Source organism: Trachurus trachurus, assembly GCF_905171665.1.
Source record: "Trachurus trachurus genome assembly, chromosome: 18".
NCBI classification, from domain to species: Eukaryota; Metazoa; Chordata; class Actinopteri; order Carangiformes; family Carangidae; genus Trachurus; species Trachurus trachurus.
Window position 1 is genome coordinate 9,304,169 of NC_139909.1, and position 11,882 is coordinate 9,316,050.

An 11,882-nucleotide genomic window follows, 5' to 3' on the forward strand; every position below is an offset into this window, starting at 1 on the left:
CGTAAACAAACACAGTATTGAATTATTCATGAACAGATATGAGGTTAATGTTTCGCTCACCTTTGGTACCAGGTCGACCAGGATCTCCAGGGTTACCAGAGAAACCAGGGGAACCATCATCACCCTGAATGAATAAGCCACCAGAAGTTGAAGCTCACCGGCTTTACCTTATGGTCCATTACTTTTTTATACATAGTATAGTATGTGTTTCCTTACCCGTGCTCCAGAAATGCCAGGGAATCCCATAATTCCAGCCTCTCCCTTTGGTCCGGGGTAGCCTGGGAGTCCTGGTGTCCCGGGGTAACCGGGCTGACCCGGCTGTCCTTTACTCTGCTCAGCGAAACCAGGAAGTCCAGGCAGACCCTGACGACCAGGCTGACCTGGGTAACCCTTGTCACCTGAAAGCAGATTCAGAGCGCATCCAGGGAAATTAGTGGAAGTGACAATCGCTGGTTATTTTTCATAAGTATTAAACAATCAAAGATCAAACTCTGCATCGCCTTGGTAAAATACATAATCCAGGGGCAGGTTGGAGACGACAGTGAGTCGCTAATGGAAAGTAGCAAGACAAACTGCTAGCAGGTAGGCATGCTAATGTAAGTAGTAGACATATGATGTGTTTAAAATGGTGTTTCTTTAAAATCTGTTGGTGAGGAAAGGAGTTAAGTGTCCTGCAGACAGGTAGAGCAAGTAAACAGCTAATGTAGCCAATGCTAATGCTAGCTATGTAGCATTAGCAAAACTTGCCAAAGGCTCCTTTTAGGAAAAGACGGTGCTACTTTTTCTTGTTCGGCATCAAACTGCTGTTCTACTGTATCATCCTTTAATACTCTGAGGTAATGATTATTATTTGTTTTTCTCCTTGGTCGTATTGAACACAACGTTGTATTTTAACAGCAGGAAGTTGTGTTACCTCTGGGTCCGGGGAAGCCGGGAAGGCCGTTGCCTCCAGGATATCCAGGATCTCCTTTTTCCACGAAGCCTGATGGAAGAACAACGCCAGGCAGGCCAGGAGAACCGGGGTATCCTCTCTCACCTGTTAACAAAACACGGAGGTTAGAGCGACTTGGAGGCTACAGGTGAGTCTCCTCACCTCTTTAAAGGGACAACGAGGAGTTTTGGAAAAGCGAAGCGTTTTCACACTACACCAACTCCTCGTTGTCCCTTTAATGTTCTGGACTCTTTACCTTTCGGTCCGGGGTATCCAGGTCCACCGGGGCGTCCGTTTCCTCCTGCTCCTCCGGGCAGACCTTTTCCTCCGGGGAATCCTGGAGTACCAGGGCGTCCTGGTAGTCCAGGGAAACCCATCACTCCGGAGAAACCTCTCTCACCTGTGGAAAGACGAATCAGATGAATCAGAGTTTTTAGTTTTTTTTAGTTTAGTTTAAGTTTATTTTGGAAATAAAACATAATACAGAAGTGGACAGACATAACAAATAAAAACTTTGCAAAGACAACATATGAACTAAAAATAAATAAATAAATAAAATAATTGAAAATAAAGATAATTTGATTTTTTTGTTTGTTTGTTTGTTTTTTCATATCCGAAAAGGAGTGGGAAGAAGTAAAACTTATTTACTCCCACCCCTTATTCATAAATTATCTATCAAGTTATCTAGTCATTATAGTCTATACAATAAATTAATGTATGAGTTATTTAACTGGATTTATTCTAATATATACATATAGATTTATTCTAACATATGCTTACTAATAATCTTTATCTCTCTATATAGTCATATACATATAAAAACATATACAAACATATTCACACATACAAAGACAAACTGAAAGTAACACAAACAGAGCAACAAATAAACTAAGTAAATAATACCCAAATAAATAATAATAAGCACCTTGTGGTTGTCAGACACCCTCATTTCTGTACATACTGAAAATAATTTCTTTGTATTTCTTTTTGAACTGGATTATGTTTGGACATTCTTTTAACCCCACATTCAAACTGAAGAGTGCTGTCTGTTACCATGTGCAAATGTGATTTGGAGTTGGAAGCTAGAAACTACTGAGACCCGGCCTACCCTTTGCTCCTGGGATTCCTGGGATTCCATCTCTAGTTCCTGGTCCTGGGGGTCCGGGGGGTCCCCGTGCTCCTGGTGTCCCGGGGGTGCCGGGCAACCCTGGGGTTCCCTTCATCCCAGCTGGTCCTGGGAATCCTGGGTCTCCTCTGTCTCCTTTACGACCGGGAAAACCTGTGGGTGGACGGATGGTGATGGGGCAGATGGTGATGGAGAGAGATTTAGTCAGGATCTACATTTCATATGTACATATATATTTATAAACTGTAATAACATTAAAACATAATAATATGAATAGAAATATCTATATGCTGATACCTAACATATAGATATCTGATAACAGATAGAAACTTACCTCAGTTTTTATAATAAATCAACTTACCTCTATTAAGTTATTAATACATATCAAACAAAAACAGTTATCACAATTATTTCTATTCTTATTAGACACACACCAGCACACAAACATACACAACTGCAAAAAGCAGACAACAATGTAAACCCACATGTTCCATTACATTGTTTTATTACCTTAGTTAAGCTGCAATTGCACTGAGATTGGGGATCTTATTGAACATAAACAAGCATGATATGGCTGATTTCAGATTCACATGGAGGGATTTTACATATTAAATCAAACCTGTAATCATGTTCAATTTCATTAAGATTCGTAAAGAAAGAAACTCAAGTGCAATTCCAGACTGAATTAGTGAAGATCTACTGCCTAAAGTTTGTTGGTCCTACTACGAGATAGCGCACTAACTACTACGAGTTCACATTCTTAAAAAGACAACCCCATTTTCAACACATCTGTTTTCACCATTTGCACTAATTTTTCACGGATTTAGGGATGTGCTGAAAATTAAAAGCCCTTTTTTAAGAGTGTAGAAAAAGCCTCTAGACTCGATGCAGGAGCAACAACAATGTTAAACAGCAATTACGCCCCAAAAAAACTTAACTGTCACACAAACTTATTGCGATTACCACAATATACAGTACACATCTGTCACAGATTAGATGCGAGGGTTAGTTGTTCTGGCTGCAAAAACAAAACCCGCCATCGCTTTCCTGAGAAAATGTATCTCACAACTAAAATGTCCATCTTAAAGCAAATGTTTTTGACAAAAACAAACAGCTGCATGAGTTTTAAAGGAGGGTGTGATACCAAAAAAAAAAGAAAAAGAGTAGTTGTATAGTAATGCAGTTGCGAGCAAAGACTATTTTTAAAGGTCCCACATTAGGAAACTGAGCTGTAAAACCAGCCTGTAACTTTGTGATGTCACAACAAAGCAGTCACAAAGCCCCGCCCCGTTTGCAACTGCAGAACCAAACAAGTATAATGTCATAATTACGTTTGCTGAGGTGAAGTGAAAGAAAAAAATGTTGTGTTTCTCTTTAGGGAGGTGAAACTCCCATTGATCATTGTTTGACCATTTGATTGTCTGTGAATATATTTCAAAATAAAAGCACATGGGCAGATTTCACACCCGGCATTGACTCCACGTTGATTAAATTAAATTAAATTAAATTAAATTAAATTAAATTACAGATGGACATTTGTTTTGCTGCACAAGTGAAGAGGAGGCAGACACTTTAAGGGAGGGAGCAGTTAAAGCATTTTGGTCTTATGCATGAACAGCAGGAGGATGGAGGGATGGAAGCAAAGGATGGAGCGAATGAATGGATGAATGGATGGTTGGATTGATGGATGGATGGGGAGAGAGTGTCTCACCTTGGCAGCCTATAACGAATGACCCAACACCAAGAACAAAAAGGATGGAGGGATGAGAGGATGGGTGGAGGTGATGATGGTAGGGGAGGAAAGAAGAAGGAAACACAGGAGGAGGAAGAGGAGGAGGAGGAGAGAAAATAAAAAGAACAAAGAGAGGGATGAACCAATACTTGTAAAAGTGGAGGGATGAAGTGGTGAAAGACTGAACTAGATGATAAACCTTCTTCGTCTACTGTAAATACATCTACATGTGACTCTACAGATAAACAACATGGGACTAAACTTTCTAAAAGTCTAAAACAGAACTTAGCAAACAAACGTCCGGTTAAACGCGGGGAAACGTCCCGAGTCTTTTCCCTCACCTGGCGATCCGCTCAGTCCTTTTCCGCCCGCAGGTCCTGGTCGGCCGGGAAGGCCACCGGTCGGAGGACCCGGAGGTCCTGGAGATCCGGGGAAACCGGGAAGTCCGTCGACGCCGCGCTCTCCCTTCAGTCCAGGAACTCCAGAGCGTGCATCACCACCTGACAGAGGAGAAGAAGAATCTCTTACAAACCAGACCAAAAGTGTCCGTTATCTGATTCGAATCAATTTGAGGATGATACACTGTTTTGTTTTTTTTCCAATTTTCCACTGGTCGAGTTTGCGTTCACAAAGGCCAACGGTCCAAAAATTGTTAACAAAAGTCACGTGGCCACAAATGTCGTTCGGTTATTGGTCATTCAGGTTAAGCGAGTTGACAACATAGACTGTAAAAAGAATGGACGTAGCGTTCGTGACGTCACCCATTGGTTTTGGGGAGTCGTTTTTGTGACTCAAATATGGCGGCCTGAACAGTTGCCATGTTGGATTGGCCGGCCGAGAACCCGCCCACTGGCCTCGAAGCAGCTGTCCACGGAGCTGCTCGGACCTGTCACTCAACGTTTCCGCGCCCTAATTGGCCAGAGTTTTAACCTAATAACAGTAAAACGGTAGAGTTAAAAAAAAAATTCACCCCCCTCAGAGTGTGTGCAGGGGTAGAAACTATCGATTGAGACCAAAAAACGTTCTGACACCAGGCTTTTAACATGTTTATTGAGGATGTAAAGTCGGCGATTTTAACATGGGGGTCTATCGAGACTTGCTCCCTTCTGACACCAGCCCCCAGAGGAAGCCGGGGGGATTGCAGTTTTTTGAACGCAGAGGTGAGATTCACTTCTCAGACCGACAACTGCCCCCTTGGTTGACAACAACGTTACATGGGTGGCAATGGTGCGAATCCAGACTGTATGTCAGCAGACTTTAATGCGTTGCGCATACGAATGGCTGGTAAGACTGTGGCCATTAAATAATGTATGAAAACATTTAGCTTAAGACGCTCTGCAATAGGACAACTGTATCACAGAAGACGACAGGAAGTAATGAGAGCTGACCACACAAGTCATTGGACAATAATAAGTTCACAATCGCAAACATGTAGCAATAAAACAGTTCCTTGCATCTCCTTGAGTGAATGAATGAAACGATGCGTTAAATGGATTCCAGAGAGCAGTAGTTTGGTCCGCGCCAGAGTTCGAGGCAAACCAGCGTTCATACCGACCCAAGCGAACCGCGCCGAGGGGATTAACACTCCAGGGTTTGATTCAACCGGACTAAACGACCTCGGACTCACCAGGTGATCCGGGTATTCCGGGTGTCCCAGGCAGGCCTTTGTCTCCAGGAAGTCCTGGTAAACCGTCTTGTCCCGGGGCACCAGAGGAAGTTCCCAGCACCTCGCCGGGCTGGCCTTTGGCTCCGGGTCGCCCCGGGATACCGTCCTTCCCCCGGCCTCCGTCGTAGCCGTACCCCGGGGCACCTGGACCTCCGGCGTCTCCTCTGGGTCCGGGGAAACCTGCAGGGAGACGGGATGGTGGGAAAAAGTGACCGTTACTGAGGAGCAACTGTGGACAACACAACTACTTTTCATTTCATTTAATTTTGATTTATTCCATTCATGGTATACACTGCAAAAACTCAAAATCTTGTCAAGAATATTTGTCCTATTTCCAGTCAAAAATGTAATACCTAAAATTAATTATACCTAATTATACCTCAAATAAGACTCATCACATAAAAAGTAGCTTGTTTTTAAAGATAATTTTACTTATTTCAAGCAGATTTTCACTTGAAATAAGTAGAAAAATCTGATAGTGGAGCAAGTTTTTCTTTCTTCTTACAAACACAAAAAACTTACTTTCACTGGCAGATTTTTCTACTTATTTCAAGTGAAAATTATCTAAAAACAAGTTAATTTTTAGGTGATGAGTCTTATTTTAAGTGGAGAGAGATTAGTTTTGACTAGAAAGGAGACATTTTGACAAGAAATTAGACAAATATTCTTGGAAAGATTTTGAGTTTTTGCAGTGTACAACATACTTCACAGGGTTGCACATATTTACATAATGTACACATGATAGTCACCATGAATGAAAAGGAGCAGGATGAAGAAAAACCTATAGTACCTGCCCCTTTCTGTTGTTATAATTGCATTGGCTTACTATCAACACCAATATTATATTCTATTTCAAAAAATTAAAGATTATGAAACATATAATAATAGCAAGAAAACAAACAAGCAAAATAGCAGTGAACACCACTCGTCTATCTATCTTTTCTTTTTTCCCCCCTTCTTTTTCTCCTTCTTATTTTTTGTAGGCGTTTATCTTTTCTTTTTTGAATATTTTCTTTAACTGAGATATACTTGTACAACTTTTCAGTTCCTTGCTTTGTGAATGCCATAGTTTTACACCTGCAACAGAAATACACATTTGTTTTAAGCTTAGCCTTGCAAATGTACAGTATGTTTAAAGTCAAGTTTCAGTCTGTTATCCTCTTCCTCCAGCTTGAACGAGTTCTGTAAATGTTCTGGTAATGAGCTGTTCTTTGCTTTGTACATTATTTTTAAGGTCTGAAGTTCAATCAGATCTACTACTGACAACAGATCAGCAGCTATCGATCGTCCTGGACAGCAGAGAGAAACACAGGTTTTACCTTGTGGTCCGGGCAGACCTCCGATACCGGGCTCTCCTCTCTCTCCTTTGGAGCCGTCGAACCCTGGACGTCCGTTTCCTCCGGACAGACCTGGCTGACCTTTAGGGCCTGACAGGTGCACACAGGTACGACTTTAATCAATGAGAATAACCAAACCTAAAGGCAAATCTAGCTTTGCTATCTCTAAAACTCTCTGCTGCACAGGAAGTGATGCGTTTTATTTTCCTCGTATTTCAGCCTGGACAAAAATAGAATAGAATATACTTTATTAATCCCTTGAGGGAAATTCTTTCGTCACAGCGCTCCAGTGTACAAAGGTAAATAATATTATAGCAGAATAACACAATACAACAACTTAAAATAGGAGAAAGAGATAAATTACAAAGTTAAATATTACCAGAATTACAAAGTTAAAAACTATAAGAATAAACCCCAAAATGTGCCCCTCACCCTCCCCCCATCTTAACAATGTATACAAAAGAAAATATAAGCATACAATAAATAAATCTCTGTTGAGGTGATATTGCACCTAGAAATAAGCTGCTTCATTGTAAGGTGTAAAGAGCGACACCTACAGAAAATCAATCAAACATCTCTTTATCATCATTATCAAAAATAAATAAATAGCTACTCTACTACATAAAGGAACTGAAAAACCACACCACGCAAACCTTAGAGACCTTTTCATTAAATAAAAAACAATGATGTTAGAAAACATGTTTAAAAAAAAGTATTCAATCAAAATCACGAGTAAGAAGCTCAGTCTGCTGATCGTTACCTGGTCGTCCAGGGGAACCGGGGTAACCGGGGGCTCCGTCCTCACCAGGTATGGTGCAAGGCAGCACTTGGCCTGATAGCAGTTACACACAGGTTAGCAATCACACTTCATAAGCACACATTAATACACTGAACATGTGTCAAATTAAAAACTTATATCTAAACACTTATTAACTTTACTTTTATCACTTTTTAATAAACACAAATTAAATAAAAAGGTTTATATCTAGTGATAACACCAAAATACATTTTGTGTGAATGTCTTTTTCTTCGCATTGTTGATTGTCTATCGCCTCCATTCACGCCCGTTTTTTTCAAAATAAAAGTTTTCTGTTCAGGTTAATCTGAGTTTGATCATGAGAATTATTGAATGTTGTTGGTTGAATGTCGTTAGTAGCAAAATTTGTTGTATTAAAAAAAAGGGCAGTTCAACAATTAGAAGGTGATACTAAAACATTAGAGAGTTATAAACTCAGTGTGGGTTTTGTGTTCAAGGGGTCAGTCTTTTTATTTCCCTCCCTGGTTAAAAGCGCTTAGCAGAGGCAGGGCTTGAAAACATGCGCCAGGTTTCAGCAGCTTTGATTGGAGGAAGAGGAGAGCGTGAACAACTGCAGCTGTCCAACATAACAGCTGGACGTGTGGAGTGTGTTGCATGTTTCCAGGAGGAGGGGGCGCAAAAAGAAAAAAACAAAACCTTGAAACTCGCCCGTCAATCATCGACTGACTCCGCCTGGATGGAAAGAGGCTTCCATCAGCTCCGCCATGAACAGATGATTGACGGTGAGCCGGCCGGTTTTGAGGAGGCAGAGGACTACATTTCCCAGAATTACCTGCTTCGATGAACTACCACTTCCTGACAAAACCTCTCTCTTTCTCTTTCTCTCTGTCTCTGGACCCTCCCCTTGTGTTCACAGTGCAAACAGATCTCGCTGTTTCATTTGTATGAATGAAGATGTTGTTTTCTTCCACCAATCAGAATAGTTTAAAGTTACATCTCAGTTTAGCCAGAGTGAATATGAATCACTTGTGTACAAAAATTGCCGTGTGAAGTCTTGAGTTAGGGCTAAAACACATCATTTTGTCCACTCACAGTGACCTCTGACCTCAAACTACCAGTTAATCAGTTCATCCCTGTCAAATAGACCAATAAGAACAGAGCTATCGACTGACCAATCGGAATACAGCTCTAAATTGACCAATAAGAACAGAGCTGCATTTCAACTGATTTGGATATCTGCTAAAAAAAATCAACCAGTAAGACTACGAGCTGTAAACCGATCAATCAAAAAAAGAGATAGAAACGAAACCAATCAGAATAGAGCTGCAAACAAGAACGGAGCTATGAATTAACCAATGAGAATACAGCTATAAAACTAAAAAATCAAATTAGACCTAAAACCAAACCAATGAGAAAACAGCTACTAATCGACTATACAACTATAAATCGACCAATAGGAATAGACCTACAGACCAATCTATGAGAATAGAGGTACAAATTGACCAATAAGAATACAGCTACAAACCGAACTATTAGAAAACCCTAACCCACAATTGATTATTAAAAATACGCTTATAAAGAGACTCATAAATTGACCAAAAACAATGCTGCTACAGATCAACCAATTGGAATGGTGCCATAAATTAACAAAATAATCAAATATTCAATACCTATCCACTCGAATTTCAACTCAGGACTTAATAGAAAATATAAAAACAAAACTGAACACGTGATAAATAAATCAATTCAACATTTAAGCATCAACTCTTTAGTGCTTATATTTAAATGTGCATCATTGAATCAAAAGCAGCGTTCACCATTTACACTGTGAACACCTCGTCCACCTCTCATCACTGACTCACTCTCATCATGTGGTCAAACCGTTTTACTTCCTTCTAACTGAGTCACTTCACTTCCTGTCCAACGTGAGTGAACGTTTCCTGTGTGAATCCACCAGAGGCCGAGCCGAGCCGGGCCGAGCCGAGCCGAGCCGGGCCAAGCCGAGCCGAGCCGAGCCGAGCCGGGCCAAACCGGGCCGACACCACTGTCTTTTACTCTGACTGGTGGGTGAAAAAGTTAGTTACCCACCCGTTCCCTCTCGGCCGTCATTAACCCCTCCACAGCCGCTTTCACCTGGACAGATACACATGCACAGGGAAGGTCAGAGGGATGGAGGGATGGATGGATAGAGAGAGAGAGAGAGAGAGAGAGACAGAGAGAGAGAGAGAGAGAGAGAGAGAGAGAGAGGTAGAAGATGGCAGCATACAAAGCCAGTCAGGGTCATTTGCATGCGCCAATAAAGCAATTAAATATAAGTTTTTCATCACACAGATATCAGCAAATCAGCTTCACTTCCATTCTATTAATTCGAGGCTCATTCAGTTAAAGGCAAAAGGCAACATTAAAATGCTTCAATGTCACAGTGCTTAACAGTCAGTCGGGTTATTCTCCTCAGCAGGAGCAGAGAGAGAGAAGAGAAGGAGGAGGAGGAGGAGGACAACTCTTCATCACCTCCTCCTCCTCGTCATCCTCTCTCAGCTCCTGTGAGCGACAATAACCTTCATATTAAAAGCAAAATGAATCAGTTGTTTAGCATTAGCATCATGGTTTGAGAGCACACAGTCACACGGAGGAGGAGGCGTGGCCAGCTGCTGCTCAAGACTTTGTGTCGTTTAGTCTCAGAGAGGAAGAACTGCAGTTTTTTAAATGTTTTTTTCTTTCTATCATCGGATTCGTTGGTCTGGTTTCTGTTGTGGTTCACTGCCCATTTTTAAAACTAATCTTAAAACCCATTTTTATTCCTTTGCTTTAAACCCAGCATGATATTGTTTGTATTGTTTTAACAATGTTATTGTTTTACTGTTTTTTTTACTGTTTTTATGTCTTATGTTCTATTATTTTGAATAAGGTAAAGCACTTTGTTCCAGCTGTGGCTGTTTTTAAAGTGCTCTATAAATAAAGTTGAGTTGAGTTGACTTGAGTTTGTGTAACGGTGATTCATTTTTTGTTATTATTTTATATCATCAAGATCCTTTTGGTCCAAATCTGTCCTGAAAACAAAACAACTTCTAACCCTTTAAAAAAAAAAAAAAAAAAACCCAAAAAACCCTTATTTGTGTTTGACCAGTAGCTCCCAAACCTCTTGAAGAATCAGTCCCTACATACAGAAATGTATTTTGTTTACCCTACTTTTTGTGCAAACTGTTTATTCATCGTCTAGAAACCTTTTTAACGCAATATTTGATACATACCATTTTTTAAACCTCTACATTATCAGTGTCATATTTTCTCTTCTAAAAAATCTTATGTATAAAAAATTTTGAATACATAAACTGTGAGCAATACATTTTACAAAATGCCAGTTGTATCAAGTATGATACGAATGAAAATTAAAAATATGGAAATTGCTATTATCTGTTTTTTTCAAATTGTTTCTAAGAAGGTCCAATAAAGACTCCAGTTTTTTGTGAGTGTGTAATTCCCCTTTTACAAAATTGTTGAAAATAAAAGTCCTACGTTGGGCCCAACTCACTGACAGAAGTTCACAGCATTTGTTGATCCAGTCCAAGCCTTACTTCTTGTCTTGAAACTATCATTTTACATTGTTTTAAAGTTTGAGAACCACTGATTTAAATGATCAATCAAGAAGATTTCAAGGTTATAACCCACAAAAGGCTCTTTTATTTTGAAGGGTCATAAACCAAGTATCGTTTTAACAACACTTGACTGTGTCTGTGATTTTCTTGACTGACTGATTGATCGATCTTAGGGCGATCTTAAAGAGCAAACCACCAGAAAACCACCAAACGAATCACAACGTGTTTGAACCTGTGAATCAATCCATCGTTTTTTTTTGTTTGTTTTCTTTTTGTTTTACTTTCTCACCTCCACTGAGACTGAACGAGCACAGGAGCTGTAGCACAATCAGCATTAATAATCTCGTCATTGTGCGTCGATCGGGGTCGACTAACGAAGCAGTTGGTGGATTATAGATTATTGGCTGCGTGAAGAAGAGTGTGTAAAGCTCATTAATGGAGACCATTAATAATCAAGAGTGTTGCTGCTGCAGCTGAGGCAGTGAAGGGCAGGAAGCTGCTGAGCTACGGAGTCTGACAGGGGCCTCGCGGTCCCTTCAGGTCCTGGAGAGCCGGGGGGCCGCGGTTCGAGTCCCCTACGGACACGTGTCCTCTAGTGGTTTAGGGTGTTAGGATGGGGTCGCTATGGTAACTACAGTACAGTACATAGAGGAGGATGGGCGGTGATGGGATGAGATGGATGGATGGGTGGATGGACGGATGTACGCACTGCAAAAACTCAAAATCTTACAGAGAAT

General features: G+C 40.6%; 1 protein-coding gene across 1 annotated transcript in view; it reads right to left on the reverse strand.

Moving 5' to 3' along the window:
• col4a6 (collagen, type IV, alpha 6) overlaps positions 1–11,882 on the reverse strand; it is a gene marked incomplete at both ends in the record, with an annotated part of 125,963 nt that overhangs the window by 9,098 nt on the left and 104,983 nt on the right. Inside the window, 10 exons of the mRNA XM_083993040.1 lie at positions 61–124; positions 217–398; positions 914–1,036; positions 1,188–1,331; positions 2,040–2,210; positions 4,131–4,289; positions 5,417–5,635; positions 6,775–6,882; positions 7,553–7,624; positions 9,638–9,682. Of these exons, the coding sequence (XP_083849166.1) occupies positions 61–124; positions 217–398; positions 914–1,036; positions 1,188–1,331; positions 2,040–2,210; positions 4,131–4,289; positions 5,417–5,635; positions 6,775–6,882; positions 7,553–7,624; positions 9,638–9,682 (1,287 nt within the window). The remainder of the gene's footprint in view (positions 1–60; positions 125–216; positions 399–913; positions 1,037–1,187; positions 1,332–2,039; positions 2,211–4,130; positions 4,290–5,416; positions 5,636–6,774; positions 6,883–7,552; positions 7,625–9,637; positions 9,683–11,882) is intronic.